This window comes from Aquarana catesbeiana, linkage group LG05 (assembly GCF_042186555.1).
Source record: "Aquarana catesbeiana isolate 2022-GZ linkage group LG05, ASM4218655v1, whole genome shotgun sequence".
Lineage (NCBI taxonomy): Eukaryota > Metazoa > Chordata > Amphibia > Anura > Ranidae > Aquarana > Aquarana catesbeiana.
The window spans coordinates 417,846,501-417,861,040 of NC_133328.1; the positions used below are offsets into that span (position 1 = coordinate 417,846,501).

Below are 14,540 nucleotides of genomic sequence, written 5' to 3' on the forward strand. Positions count from 1 at the left end.
TAGAGTGTATGTAGCTGTGGCTACATACAGCATACCGCACTGTTTCGGGTGAGAGCTGAGACTTCCTGTCTCATACACGGAACACAGAAGAGTCTACCGCAGCAGTGCTCAGCCGCTCAGAGCAAGCAACATATTTTATCAATCAATTTGGTTGTGATATCATTAGGTTGTGATATCTCTGACTAAGAGAATGAGAGGAAGCTTTGTATTCATTGCTAGAATACATCACTTGCTCTGAGCACCGCCATGGTAGACTCTATGTTCCATGTATGAGACAGGAAGTCTTGGCTCGCACCCAGAACATAGTGCGGTATGCTGTATGTAGCCACAGCTATATACAGATAATATCGTGCATCCAGCGGCCTCACGTGTTAGTAAGGAACATAGTTCATTTGGGCCAGCTTGTACATTGTTTAGCAGTGATTTTCACAAATTCGAACACGCATACATGCTGCAATAGTTAAAAGCTTGTTAGTTCTAGGGGATGATGAATAATACTTATCTTATTCCTTGCTCCCGGGCAGATGGCCTTCTCTTCTTTATGACTCTCTGGGCTGGGGGCTCACTACCCTACCATATGGAGTACACGACTGCTGGTCCTACATTGTATGTGATGGCGTCAGGAAGCCTGCAATTGGCAGAGCAGTGAAGGGCAGTGGCTTTGGGGGACTGGCGACAAAGTGGTGGAAGCCTGATGGAGCGAGCAATAAGGTTTTACACCTTATTTATTTACCGTCAGACTTAAAAAGCATTTAAACCTATTGCAAGGGCCATTTTTTCTTATGCCCAGAAGCTTTAAAGTATATATTTTTTTCAAGGTTGTTCAGGTTAGACCGTTAAGGTCCGTTCACTGTACTTTTCATACAGTGGCACAAATTCCTAACTGCAATGGCTACAAAGTGCAATAGTAGGACTTTAAATGTTTTTGTTGTTTTCCTAGGCCACTTCAATGTATTTTTGACACACTGTCTTACTGAAAAAAATTACTTTAGCCCAAAATAGTTGTAATGCTTCGTTGTATTTCTCACAATCCATCCTTCCCTGCAGTGCAGTGCATGCGTGCGTACACACACACAGAATTCAGCTCATCTCCATCAAGGTGCCACCAGTACAATAATGGCAGCTACACCCAAAAGAAACTTTCAGCAAAGAGAAAAAAAATCCCCTTTGGCTGTTTCCACCTAATGGGCCTCTGTTTTCTATCCATTTTTTTTACCTCCTGTTCGCTAGCTTTCTTGTCACCTCATCCAATGTTCGCCTCCAGGACTTCTCCAGAGCCTCTCCCATCCTCTGGAACTCCTTACCCCAATCTGTCCGACTCTCTCCTACTCCATCCACTTTCAGATAATCACTGAAAACTCATCTCTTAAGAGGCCTATGAAACCCCCACCTAACAACTGTACATTTATTTTCTCAATCAGCATATCCCCCCACAGCTATTACCTTTTCAGACATCTCAAGTCTTCCGCGACTCGCGGGATACTCCCACATTTGACGGCAGGCTCAAGGACACCCACGACTGCGGCACGATCACCCGGCTGAGCCTGCACTGCCACTCAGCCTGGAGTAATCACAAACAGCAGGTTTCTCCCACTGTGTCATGCAGCTGCAGTCTTATCTGTTCGGCGGCCGTCCGTTGTAACAAAGCCCCGCCTCTTCATCCATGATAGACGGAACACTGATTTAATTTCCCAGCATTGTATCAGTGTTCAGTTGACCGTCTATCATGGATGAGGAGGCGGGGATTTGTTACAGTGGACGGCCGCCGAACAGTTAAAACTGCAGCTGCATGACACAGCGGGAGACACCCGCTGTGTGTAATCAAGGTACTGGCGAGGCTGCAGATGTGCACTGATGAGGATACAGATGGGAACAGTGAGGGTGCATTGTTGGCACAGTGAGGCTGCAGATGGGCACTGATGAGGCTGCAGATGGGCACAGTGAGGCTGCAAATGGGCACAGTGAGGGTGCATTGTTGGTGAGTGTGACACAACATTATTTTTTAAAGAATTATTTTATTATAGCATTATATTAATAACTAACTTTAAAGTATTATTTTATTATAGTATTTTATTATGAATGGGGGAGGGGGGGGGGTTGTCGGCATAGAGCGTGACCTCTCTGAAATGAGCTTGCCACCTCCCTGAAATTAGTTTTTGCAGGTTGGGATGTCTGCCTTTTGTATCTCTTGCCCCTCCCTCTGAGATTGTAAGCTCTAAAAAAGCAGGGCCCTCTGATTCCTACTGTATTAAACTGTATTGTAATTGTACTGTCTGCCCTTATGTTGTAAAGCGCTGTGAAAACTGTCGGTGCTATATAAATCCCTTATAATAATTTTATATACTGTATGCTTGTCAGTGAGAATGAAACACCACACGGTTACTACTTAAAACTGTTTGACAATGGCAATGAATATCAGTTATTTCTACATATTCACAAAGCAAAACATAAAAAAATATACAATATCTTTTTCCACAGATTTCCTGATAAGCATGAGAAATGCACAGAAGCCAAAGTGTCTTTTCTTCTTTTTCCAACAGCACTCTGTACTGTATACAAATGGTTTTAGTGACGATATTGTCTATAGGCCAGCAGGTGGCATTCAAGAATTATTGGAAGGCGAAGCGTTGAAACATTCTCTCGCTCAACATTTTAATCCAATATCTGAAGTTTGCTATTATATAATAGATTTATCATCAATGTTTATATTTACCAAGAAAATAAAATCATTTCTGATTGGTAATTATTGATCGTTTATTAAGTCAGAGAAGATAAAGCTTACTTGAATTATATCTTGTCTAAGGTATGCAAAAGAATAGCAGATGGTAAATTACATGAAAAGATACCTGACCAACTAGAGGATAAAGGATGACTTAATGATATGTGAAATCAGATACCAGTGTTTGTGTTGTTATATAATAACAAGTAATCTGTGCCATTTTCACAGCAGGTGTTACGAAGGAAGGAAACACCTTTAAGCTGAGGAATGTTAACAAAACAGCAGCAATATTGGCTGATAGAAGGGCATGTAATTGAGTGCATCAAGAAACACTGATTCACTGTATGGACAGGATTTACTAATTTATCATATTACACGTACAACAACAAAAGCACTGTTAAAACTGTGAGACTAAAATTTGACAGAGGAGAATGGGTAGTCAAGGCTTGTCTAGGGTTTGAATACAGGAGATAACAGTGAATTTTATGGTGTAGTATTATTATCAAAACTTTAAAAAAAAAGAAAACATTAAGCTAATCAATAATATATTCACAAAACCAGAGCTTAAAAAAAGTTGCCTCTTATTAATACAGTCATTGGATGATAGTGCTGGCACCATCAGGTACTACGCATCCTTTACGCACCTACTACGCAATCAGGACACCGTTTCCTTCCTTGGCTCTGGTTGAATGACACATACATATGTCTAACCAGCCATTGGTTCACATCCGAGGGGACTTTTGTTGTGTATTAGCACTTGCACTTTACCTACAAGGACCTAGTCTACCCACTTATGTAGCCAATCCAGCTCTGGAATTCCAGTGAAATAGTATAGACCCGGGTCTCTAGTGACTTTAATTGATGAGTGTGAGTGCATGAATGCATGAGATATATGTGTAATGTCTGTGGTGGCCACCAGCACACAATAGGACTTTTATCTGCCCTATTTTTAAATACACATGGTTGTTGGATTATGTTTCTACATATTGTGACACAATAAAGTTTTTGTAGGTTCAACTGTTTGTTCTTGAGCGGACCATCTTTTTTTGGGGGGGATCTCCTCTTGACCCCTTCCTTCCCTTTCTTACTACGCATCCTTTGTTACCATACACAATGAACAGATTCCATGAAAATTAGGGTCACTATGGGTTCAATTTACTAAACAATATAGCATGCGATATTTGGATCACGTGACTCATTTAATCCAAATATTGCATGTGAAATTGAAAAAGGTAATTCACTATCAGTTTATGCAGAATTTACCACAAAAATACCACAGGCAAGCTAAATACACAATATACGGACATAAAGGTCAATTCACAAATAAAAAAAATAAATAAATAAATTCACTAAATAAGTGGTGACCTAACCACATGCTATGAATTTATGAGGTTAGTAGCTGGTCGTTAAGAAGCTAACACTTAGCTTAACACCAGCGTCCTAGCAAACCAGTGACTCATCCCTGCTGTCAACCAGGGATTCACAGCTGACAACAGACTGTAAACAAAAGCCTGGATATTAAACAAAAAAAACAGCATTGGGGTCCCGCCACCATCCATATTTGGGCCTTTGGGTCTGGTATTGATTTTAAAGGCAGCCCCATGCCAAAAAAAAAAAAAAAGAAGGCGGCATAAATGCCTTCCATTGTCATGACATCCAGTGATGTACGTCCACGCAATCACAATGAATGACAGCTGCCAACCCACATGAACAAAAAAACACCACCTGACACCGGACCACTCCCATAGCCAAACAACATCTCCGGACTCCCCACTGCAGAGGTAAACAAAGGGGCGGGGTCAACAAGTGATGCAGTCGACCAAATATGAACCATCCATATGTGGTCAATGAGGTCACGGGTGACCCCTCCCCGTTTTTTGGCGATGGGGAGGAGTATAAATGTCATTCCTTTCCAGGCAAGTGAAGGGATCGGATGTGAATCTCTGAGTCCCCACCACCAAAGTAAACAAAGAGGCGGGGTCATCCGGGTGACCCTACCTCTTCACTTAGGTTAACAGGGACTGAGAGATGCAACTCCTGAGAGATCCCATCACTTGCCTGACGAGGAATGTGCTGTGTTTTTTGATTTTTACTTGATATTTTTGGTAAAAGAATAGTGATGCAATGCACCCCTTACTCATTCACATGGGGGAGCCGGTATCTAAGGGCCTCCTTATTGTTAAAGGGGGCTTCCAGATTGCGGCAAGCCCCCCAACTGCAGACTCAGACAACCACTTGGCCAGGGAAGTGGGGAAGATTTATTGCCTTGTCCTCATCAACATGTGAACAAGGTGCTTTGCCAGGAGGAATCAAGTACCCCACCGTGTTGAGGGCACATGGCCTGGTATAGTTTGGGGGGGGGGGGGGAAGTCTCATCCTCCCCATTCCTGGCCTGCCCCCACTTTTTATTTTTTGGCATGGGGTCCCTTAACCACTTACGGACCGCCCGCCGTCGTTTTACGTTGCCACTTTGAAGAGGAGTATCATTGTTATGGCAGCAGCTAGCTGCCATAACCCTGGTATCCTCATCTTCAGCTGGCGGTCCGCTTTTAGATAAAAGTGGTCTCTGCAGCAGATTCACTGCAACATCACTTTTATCGACAGCGGGTGAGAGCCCCCCCCACCCGCCGCGCTGTGGTGCCCTCCACTGCTAACCACGGAGCCATCGGCAGTGAACCTGTTAGGTATGGAGACAAGTGAGGGGAAGATGGCCCCCACCCGTCTCCATATCACTGCAGGGCGGAAGAGACGTCTAAATGTCACTTCCGCCCATAGCTCTTAAAGGGACATTTTCTTTTTTTTTTTTTATTGCATTTTAGTGTAAATATGAGATCTGAGGTCTTTTTGACCCAAGATCTTATATTTAAGAGGTCCTGTCATGCTTTTTTTAAAGAACAGTGTAAAAATAAAAGGTAAAATAAATAATAAAAAAATAATTCAACGCGCCCCGTCCCGCCAAGCTTGCGTGCAGAAGCGAACGCATATGCGAGTAACGCCCGCATATGAAAATGGTGTTCAAACCACACATGTGAGGTATCGCTGTGATTAGTGAGTGAGAGCAATAATTCTAGCCCTAGACCTCCTCTGTAACTCAAAACATGCAACCTGTAGAATTTTTTAAACATCGCCTATGGGGATTTTTAAGGGAAAGAGTTTGATGCCATTCCACGAGCGGGCGCAATTTTGAAGCGTAACATGTAGGGTATCAATTCACTCGGCGTAACATTATCATTCACAATATTTAAAAAAATGGGCTAACCTTACTGTTGTCTTATTTTTTAATTCAAAAAAGTATATTTTTTTTCTAAAAAAAAAGGGGGCTTGTAAGACCGCTGCGCAAATGCAGTGTGACAGAAAGTATTGCAATGACCGCCATTTTATTCTCTAGGGTGTTAGAAAAAAAAAAAAAATATATATATATATATATATATATATATATATATATATATATATATATATATATATATATATATATATATATAATGTTTGGGGGTTCTAAGTAATTTTCTAGCAAAAAAACAAACAGTTTTTAACTTGTAAACACCAAATCTCAGAAAGAGGCTTGGTCCTTAAGAGGTTAAAATCCATACCAGACCCCAAGGGCTGGTATGAATTGTGGGGGACCCCCATGCCATTTTTTTGTTTATTTTGAGACATCCCTACTCCTTTGTTTACATTCACCTGTGATAGCTGAATGAGCAGGACAGCTCCTTTGAACGCATGATGTAGGTTCACAGCAATAGATTCCAAATGCAAATACCACACTTAAAATAAACTCCAGACCTTTTACCTGCCTAATTGATGAATAAATAATGAAGGAGTAGTCCACACCAGGCTTTGATTCAATTGTCCAATTACGTTTGGTCCCTTGAAAAGGGGGGGGGGGGGCTATTCTTAAGTGATTCCTAAACCCTTCGTCAGATTTGGATGTATATACCGTTAAATTAAACCTGGGAGCGAGCCCATATCCACTATATAATTATAGCTTGAAAATGTTTTGGTAAATACCTGAAAAAAAATAAAATTTTGCCTGTTTCATAGTTTTAACCACTTTCCGCAAAATCACGTACCTGCACGTGGTACGCTCAGGTGGTTGTATGTTACAACGTCATTTCCGCTTTACTCAGCGACCAACTGTGCCATTTTAAAAAAATCCACAGTATTCAAATACGCCGATCTTGGCGTTTTGAATACTTTTAAGGGCAGAGGAGGGATTTGGGGTATTTTAGACCCCAGATTTCTCCATAAAGAGTACCTGTCACTTTCTATTACTGTCATAAGGGATGTTTACATAGAGGATCAACTTCACACAGACCGTGGAAATGACAGGAAGGAAGGGGGGAGAGGGATATACAGATGTGAAGTCCCCACATAAGTATCTTGTAGGAACAGGCAGTCATGACTGCATAGACGCACTGCTGGGAAAAAGCAGTGCTACCTGTACATCTTTGAGGATGGTTACCTTTAATAGCCATTCAAACCCCTTTGTGTCAACTTGTGTGCATGTTATCAGGCCAAAATCACCAGGGTATGTAAACTTTTGATCAGGGTCATTTGGGTAGTTTCTCTTGCCATTATGATTTAAAAAGAGTAAACACAGTTGATTGATAATAAATGGCTTCAGCCAAACACTAACCATGGGTGAAAGAAAAGTGTTTGTGTTATCATTCATATTCTCTGAACAATGGCCAAAAAAATCATAAATTCTGCCAGGGTATGTAAACTTATGAGCACAACTGTATATATCAATAGTATCATTTAAAAAACCTATGATATTTATCATTAAAAACAGTCCTTTTTATTTTAGTCTAGAGACTTTGTCTACTATGATGTTATCAGTCTTCTGCAGGCAGAAGAAAGTTATTTCCTCAGTCTACTCTCCCATAGTGATCAGGCTGCAACAAAGCAAGTCGCAAGGTGAGAGAGGCTGTAGGCTCAGAGATACATGGAAACTGCCATTCTTGACAGCTTCTTCCAAAAAATAAACCAATGACAACGGTCAATGCTTCTTTTTTTTGTACTGCCAGCACTTGCTTCTTACTACAGTATGTACCCCATGTTATGCAGCTGCTTTGTCCTGAAGAATAAGGAAAAAGTTACCCAGCAACAAAATCACAGAAATTCAAATTTCATTATCAGTAATAGAAGTTTTCATTTGCTGCATAAAACTAAATTGCTAGCATAGGAGCAACACTTTTGCTGGTTCAGGCAGCAAGGAAGTGACCCCATAGGATTGAGTGAATTGAAATTAAGCAATTCTATTGCCAGGTAAGTGTTCCCTAGCTGACATTTTTTATTTTTGAAATGATTGCTCTGGATGCTTCAGATACATGTATACATTCTGCATGATGGTGTGCTATTCTAACACCATAACCACCCAATACCAGTACAAATTATACTAAATATCAGCACATATAATATGAAACACTTCAGATATGATGTTGCCATCTCTCTTACTAAGCACCCAGTACTGACAGTGCAGAAGCTGGCCTTACAGCTAAAAGGGAAGTAAAATATGTAGGCAGAATTAGGGATCATGCAAACAGCTAAATGTAGGATTTTTATACACTTAATGTAGATTTCTCGTTTCTTTTCCATGCCTAGGAAGGTACACATGCTGCGCACAGCCTGCCATTCAAGTGAACAGCTGTATAAAAGTATTACTCTTGTAAAGGCCAATGCTTCTTTGTATCAGTGTTTACCTGCGCATGCTTGTCCAATGTATTCAGCTTCCCATGCACTGAAATGCACAAAAAAATGTATACTAGGCTCATAAGCTACCTACAAATAGCCATGTGGAAGAACACTTGAACAGGTAGAGGGTTGTTGATCATCTAACTTTCAGAAAGCTCAAATCGCCTAAGCTTAAAGGTGTGTTTATTTGCCTGGGGCAGGGAGGCAGTAGCTTGGTCAGAAACCTCTTGCTTGAGGAAATTATGGTTAGATAAGGTACTTAGATCTTTCTACATAAGCAGAGCTGGGTGGAATAGTTTGCTGGTGCTGACAGACTTTAAATTGTCACCCTGACCTGGCCTAAACCAAACCCTACATTTAGGTTGAATAATTTCACCCGCTCAGTTGATGTTCCCGAACATAAACTAAAAATAATCAGCGCAAATAATTCGTAAATACTAATAATTGCAGCTGAACACTCAAGGCTAATTACACAACACCTTCAAATAAGCTAATAAATGAAAATAGTACAGCGCAAGAAATATTAATATATATAAGAGAAAGTCCAAATAAATTTCCATTAATAAGTTCATTAAAAAAAATCCCAGATGGTGCAAAGTGGTGTCTCTGGACAGAACATGCAGGTGTCATATAATGTACAGCACCTCCACCATACACACAGATAGTGGAAAAGGGATGTCAAAATATTGCCCCACGACACAGATGGCTGCTCACCTTAGGACCACGACCCCCTGAACCAACAGGATGGTCAAACAAGCATTCCCATGAAGGGATCTAATAGTCTCCCAATGGTCTGAGTGAATCCAAGACAGCTAACTCCTCTGTGGGATCGTGGATATCGATATATAAGCAAATAGAAAGAATCTAGTGCGCTCTGTTATATATTCATTTATTTCATAAATGTAAAACCACTTACAATTCTGGCACTTGTCACAAATGCACAAAAGAGTGCTCTGTGTATACTCACATAATCCAGTAAGATGGTCGTGGGTGACGTCATGCGTGGCTCCTTTTTTATGAACTTTTTATGGAAATTTATTTGGACTTCTCCTATACATTTGAGAAGATTTATATTTTTTTAAATATATGGATGTGACCTAATAGAAAGTAATACTACAACCCTGAATTTTACTTCTAACAGGTTCAAACCGCCCAATGCTTGCTGCTGGTCACAGTTGTAGCAAAAGACTCAGCCTGAAATGTGTAAAGAAGAGGAACCAATTGACTTTTCAGGTGGAGGAAGCCAATCAGTTGCTCCCGCTTTACATCTCTAACTAGGAAGTAACCAGGAAATATTGTCCCAGTGGTAGTTCAATCCTACTATAATGTATTTTGGTATTTTCCCACTGGAAGCCCAATCCAGCTAAAAGGTAAGTATTTAGAACCCTACACACTGGCGAACTTTTCAGGGCACCAAAAGTGCATGAAAACTGTCCCCCATTAAACCCTATGTAACTGTTCACACTGGAGGTGCACTGTGCTTTAGAAAGTCCTGCATGATGCATCTTTGGTGCGGTTTTTCAAAAGTGCACCAAAAAAGATGCCTTCCATTGTAAATCAATGGGAATGCATCAAAAGTGCATCAGTGTGGAAAGGTCCATAAAGGATGCTAGTTGTTAAACTACACTAGGCAGCACTACTAAAAGTGGGGTTTATATTCTGACTGGCTACAGAGAAGCAATTAACAGACAGAATTTTATGATTGGGCTTATGTAATATAGCAGTGAATAGCTACAGCTAAATTACAAAATACAACAAACAATATAAATGTTTTAGATATGCTTTTTAATATGCACTGAAAATCTTATGTCTGTGGTGTAAATAAAGACAACACTTACTCCTAAAGCTGGTAATCTTTGCGTACAGCTCACTGCAATTTTCAGTTTCCAGTCTGTTTCACCATCTAGCTGATCAGTGCGAATGAAGCAAGATCCTAAAAAGGAGGGGAAAGAAGGGGAGAGTTCTATTCTTACTATTGTTAAGGAATATACTGCAAATGAAATGCTTATTATAAAGTACAGCATTGGATTACTAAACAACTGCATAATGATAAAAAAAAAAAAAAAACTACTCTGAGCATGTAACACAGCAGATAATACAATATTTGAAAAAAAAAGTATGATTTTTGTACTTGCCGTAAAATCTTTTGCTTGAAGTCCATTAAGAGAGAAACAAATTCGGTAATTCTTTTACATATAGGTTGAATGCAGCTGCCTACAAAAGGTGGACACCGGCAGACAGAAAAAAACATTGTAGGCCATCTCCCATATAATGGGTAACGGTAATGCTTCAGTTTTGTGAGCAAGCAGTACATGGGGGTAATAAACAGGAGAAGTAGGACTTGTGTCCCTCAATGGACACTTCAGTAAAAAAAAAAAAAAAAAAAAATCAGTACAAAAATCTTATTTTCGTAACATCCATTGAGGGCTACAGGAATGCATTCATTCCTGGGAATATGGGAATATGGGACATCCAAAAGCAATCCAACTAAGGGGTGGGCGACAGCCACTAAGAGATCCAACGGATGTGGAAATCTTACTAGAAAAATATTTAAAGTAGACACTGCATCAAAAGAGCTAGATAAAAAAAAGGGAGGAGGGTTAATATGGAGATTGCACTAACAAGCAGAGGCACCAAAAAAGTCTGGATTTCCAGAACTAGGAAGACTGCTATCTGAAAGAATGATGAGCCTTAACCCCTGGATGCCGGCTGCCGCCAGCCCTTTGCGGGGTTTGCTATGCCAGGAGGCCATGACTGGCTATCACGGCGGTCACATGATCGGAAACGTTTCGTGAGCCGTCAGTCACTGTGCTGGGAGCGCGCAAGGCGCGCACTCTTGGCACAGCACTGTTGTCGCTAGTGCACACAAATATGCGGGCGCTCGGCGCCCAGGGAGAGGCCACATATTTACGGGTGCTCAGCAACAACAGGTTAAAGCAGAATTTCATCCGAAAAGGGAAATTCCACTTTACCACCTCTCTCCCCCCTCCTCTCCCACTTTTGGAGGTTTGTTTCGTTTTTTGAGGTGGCACAGGTACCTAGGTTCAGCAGGTCACCGCTCCCACTTCCGTTCCAACTGCATAGGCGATCGCAGTGGAAGCACGTCACAGAAGGCTGCAGGACTATACACACAGTGCAGTGTGAAGCTGCAAGGAGCCACAGCTGGCTTCCCTTAGAAAACATGCCAGTGCCTGGGATCTGAAGAACAGCTATATGTGAAGTGGAAGGAAAATGATAAATGGTTTTAAAATGTTTTACAAATAAATATGTGAAAGGTGTGTTGTGCATTTGTATTCAGCCCCCCTAAGTCAATACTTTGTAGAACCAACTTTCACTGCAATTACAGCTGCAAGTCTTTTTGGGGATGTCTTTACCAGCTTTGCACATCTAGAGAGTGACATTTGTGCTCATTCTTCTTTGCAAAATAGCTCAAGCTCTGTCAAATTGGATGGAGAGCGTCTGTGAACAGCAATTTTCAAGGATTGGCACAGATTCTCAATTGGATTTAAAGTGGTTGTTAAGCCACTCTAACCTGTATACACCATCAGCACTGCCTCCTATTGTAGTATCCCTCTCTGTGTATGCTTTTTAAAAATAAATGCTGCAAATACCTAATTTCACTGCCAAGATTGCGATCACATGACTGGCCAGCTTTCTCCTTTCCTCCTCTGAGAGGAGATTCCTCTGCTGTCAGTCTGGAGGGGAGGAGGAGGGGATGAGAGCTCTGGCTGGTCATGTAATCGCAATCTCGGCTCTTAAATTAGGTATTTGCAGCATTTATATTTATAAATCATTCACAAAGGGGACACTGAAATAGGAGGCAGTGCTGATGGTGTATACAGGGTAGTGTTATGAGAGCTGCAGGAGGGGGGGGGGGGTGGCTCACACAGAGATAGAGGAGGGGGAGGAGAACACAGAAGCAGAGAAGAGAGCAGATAGCGGGCTGCTGATGACAGAGGCATGTGAACTGACCACGGTGTCTGGTCTCAGCAGCCATGATACATTGTGGTTAGTTTACAGAGGGGTGGGGAGAAACTGGCAGGATCAGCTGGGGATCAAACTGGCAGGACACCAGATTTTTTAGGTGTTAAAGGGGGCCAAATGACACAGGACAAGCACTGTCATATAACATGCTTTAAAGGAGCAGGATCCTTTTTTTTTTTTTCTGGGGGGGGGGGGGGGGGGTTAAATACACTTTAAGTCTGGACCATTCTAACACATGAATATGCTTTAATCTAAAACATTCCCATGTAGCTCTGGCTGTATGTTTCGTCGTTGTCCTGCTGGAAGATGAACCTCCGCCCCAGTTTCAAGTCTTTTGCAGACTCTAACTGGTTTTCTTCTAAGATTGCCTTGTATTTGGCTCCATCCATCTTCCAATCAACTCTGACCAACTTCCCTGTACCTGCTGAAGAAAAGCATCCCCACAACATGATGCTGCCACCACCATGTTTCACGGTGGGGATGGTGTGTTCAGGGTAATGTGCAATGTTAGTTTTCCACACGCACAGCATTTTGCTTTTAGGTCAAAAAGTTAAATTTTGGTCTCATCTGACCAGAACACCCTTTTCCACATGTTTTCTGTGTGGCTTCTCGCAAACTAAAAACGGGACTTCTTATGGCTTTCTTTCAACAATGGCTTTCTTCTTGTCACTCTTCCATAAAGACCAGATTTGTGGCGTGCACAACTAATAGTTGTCCTGTGGACAGATTCTCCCACCTGAGCTGTGGATTTCTGCAGCTCCTCCAGAGTTACCATGGGCCTCTTGGCTGGTTCTCTGATTAATGCTCTCTTTGCCCAGCCTGTCAGTTTAGGTGAACAGCCATGTCTTGGTAGGTTTGCAGTTGTGCACTCACTTTCCATTTTCGGATGATAGATTGAACAGTGCTCCATGAGATGTTCAAAGCTTGGGATATTTTTTTTATAACCTAACTCTACTTTAAACTTCTACACAACTTTATCCCTGACCTGTCTGGTGTGTTCCTTGGCCTTCATGATGCTATTTGTTCACTAAGGTTCTCTAACAAATCTCACAGAACAGCCGTAGTTATACTGAGATTAAATTACACACAGATGGACTCTATTTACTAATTAGGTGACTTCTGAAGGGAATTGGTTCCACTAGATTTTAGTTAGGGGTATCAGAGTAAAGGGGGCTGAATACAAATGTGCCACACTTTTCACATATTTATTTGTAAAAAATTTTGAAAACCATTTATCATTTTCCTTCCACTTCATAATTATGTGCCACTTTGTGTTGGTCTATCACATAAAATCCCAATAAAATACATTTACGTTTTTTGGTTGTAACATGACAAAATGGGGAAAATGTCAAGGGGTATGAATACTTTTTCAAGGCACTGTATAAAGAAAACATTCTATTCAAGTATGTATTCTTAGAGGATGGCTAAGTTCATTCTCTATGGTCCTTCTGAGAGGATGGAAGATTCTCTCTTGCTCACTTCTGAAATGAACTAGGAACTAAGTACTCTGGAGTATATGATTTGCAGTATGCAGGGCACATACATGCACTGCATGCACTTGTTCATTCCAAACCAAAGGAAATGAGGTGGAAAAGGAGGGGCTTGGGAGCTTACAGGGGATGTGACAAGGAGGCAGAAAAACACAGTAAAAGGCAGCCATACATAGATCGAATTCGGCCATTCAGCAAGGGCCAGTCAAATTTGTTCCATGTATGGGCAGGATGGTTGTATAGAAGTCAATATACCGACTTCTGTACAACCAGCCTGTTGGGTTTTTCCAAATGATCAGTTCTGCCGGCTATACCTGGCAACACTGATAAGTGTGTTCTGACGGTGGGGATGGTACAGTGGTAGTGAATGACCTGATTTTCCTATCCAACTCGAATCGGGTTATTTTTTTTCGTTGAACCAATGTGTGGATGGAGGCATCAGGTCATTTCAATCTATTACAGGGCCATTAAGTAGTGGATGTATATGAATTCTTTTTGGACAATAAGGATATTGTTTAGTGCCACTTCAAGAGGTCAACAAAACAAGGTTTATAGGGCCAAGACAGAAGCCTAGGGTACCCTTGACCATAGGGAAAATAATGTTGAGCAAGTATGTAGATAGAAGCCAAAAATCAAAATCTGTAAAAAAAAAA

The 14,540-nt window shown here is 41.3% G+C and overlaps 1 protein-coding gene across 2 annotated transcripts in view; it reads right to left on the reverse strand.

Annotated features, from left to right (window-relative positions):
• ATP9B (ATPase phospholipid transporting 9B (putative)) overlaps nt 1-14,540 on the reverse strand; it is a 581,467-nt gene that overhangs the window by 349,739 nt on the left and 217,188 nt on the right. For both annotated transcript variants that reach the window (XM_073631215.1, XM_073631214.1), the window contains exon 8: nt 10,252-10,346. In XM_073631215.1, the coding sequence (XP_073487316.1) occupies nt 10,252-10,346 (95 nt within the window). The remainder of the gene's footprint in view (nt 1-10,251; nt 10,347-14,540) is intronic.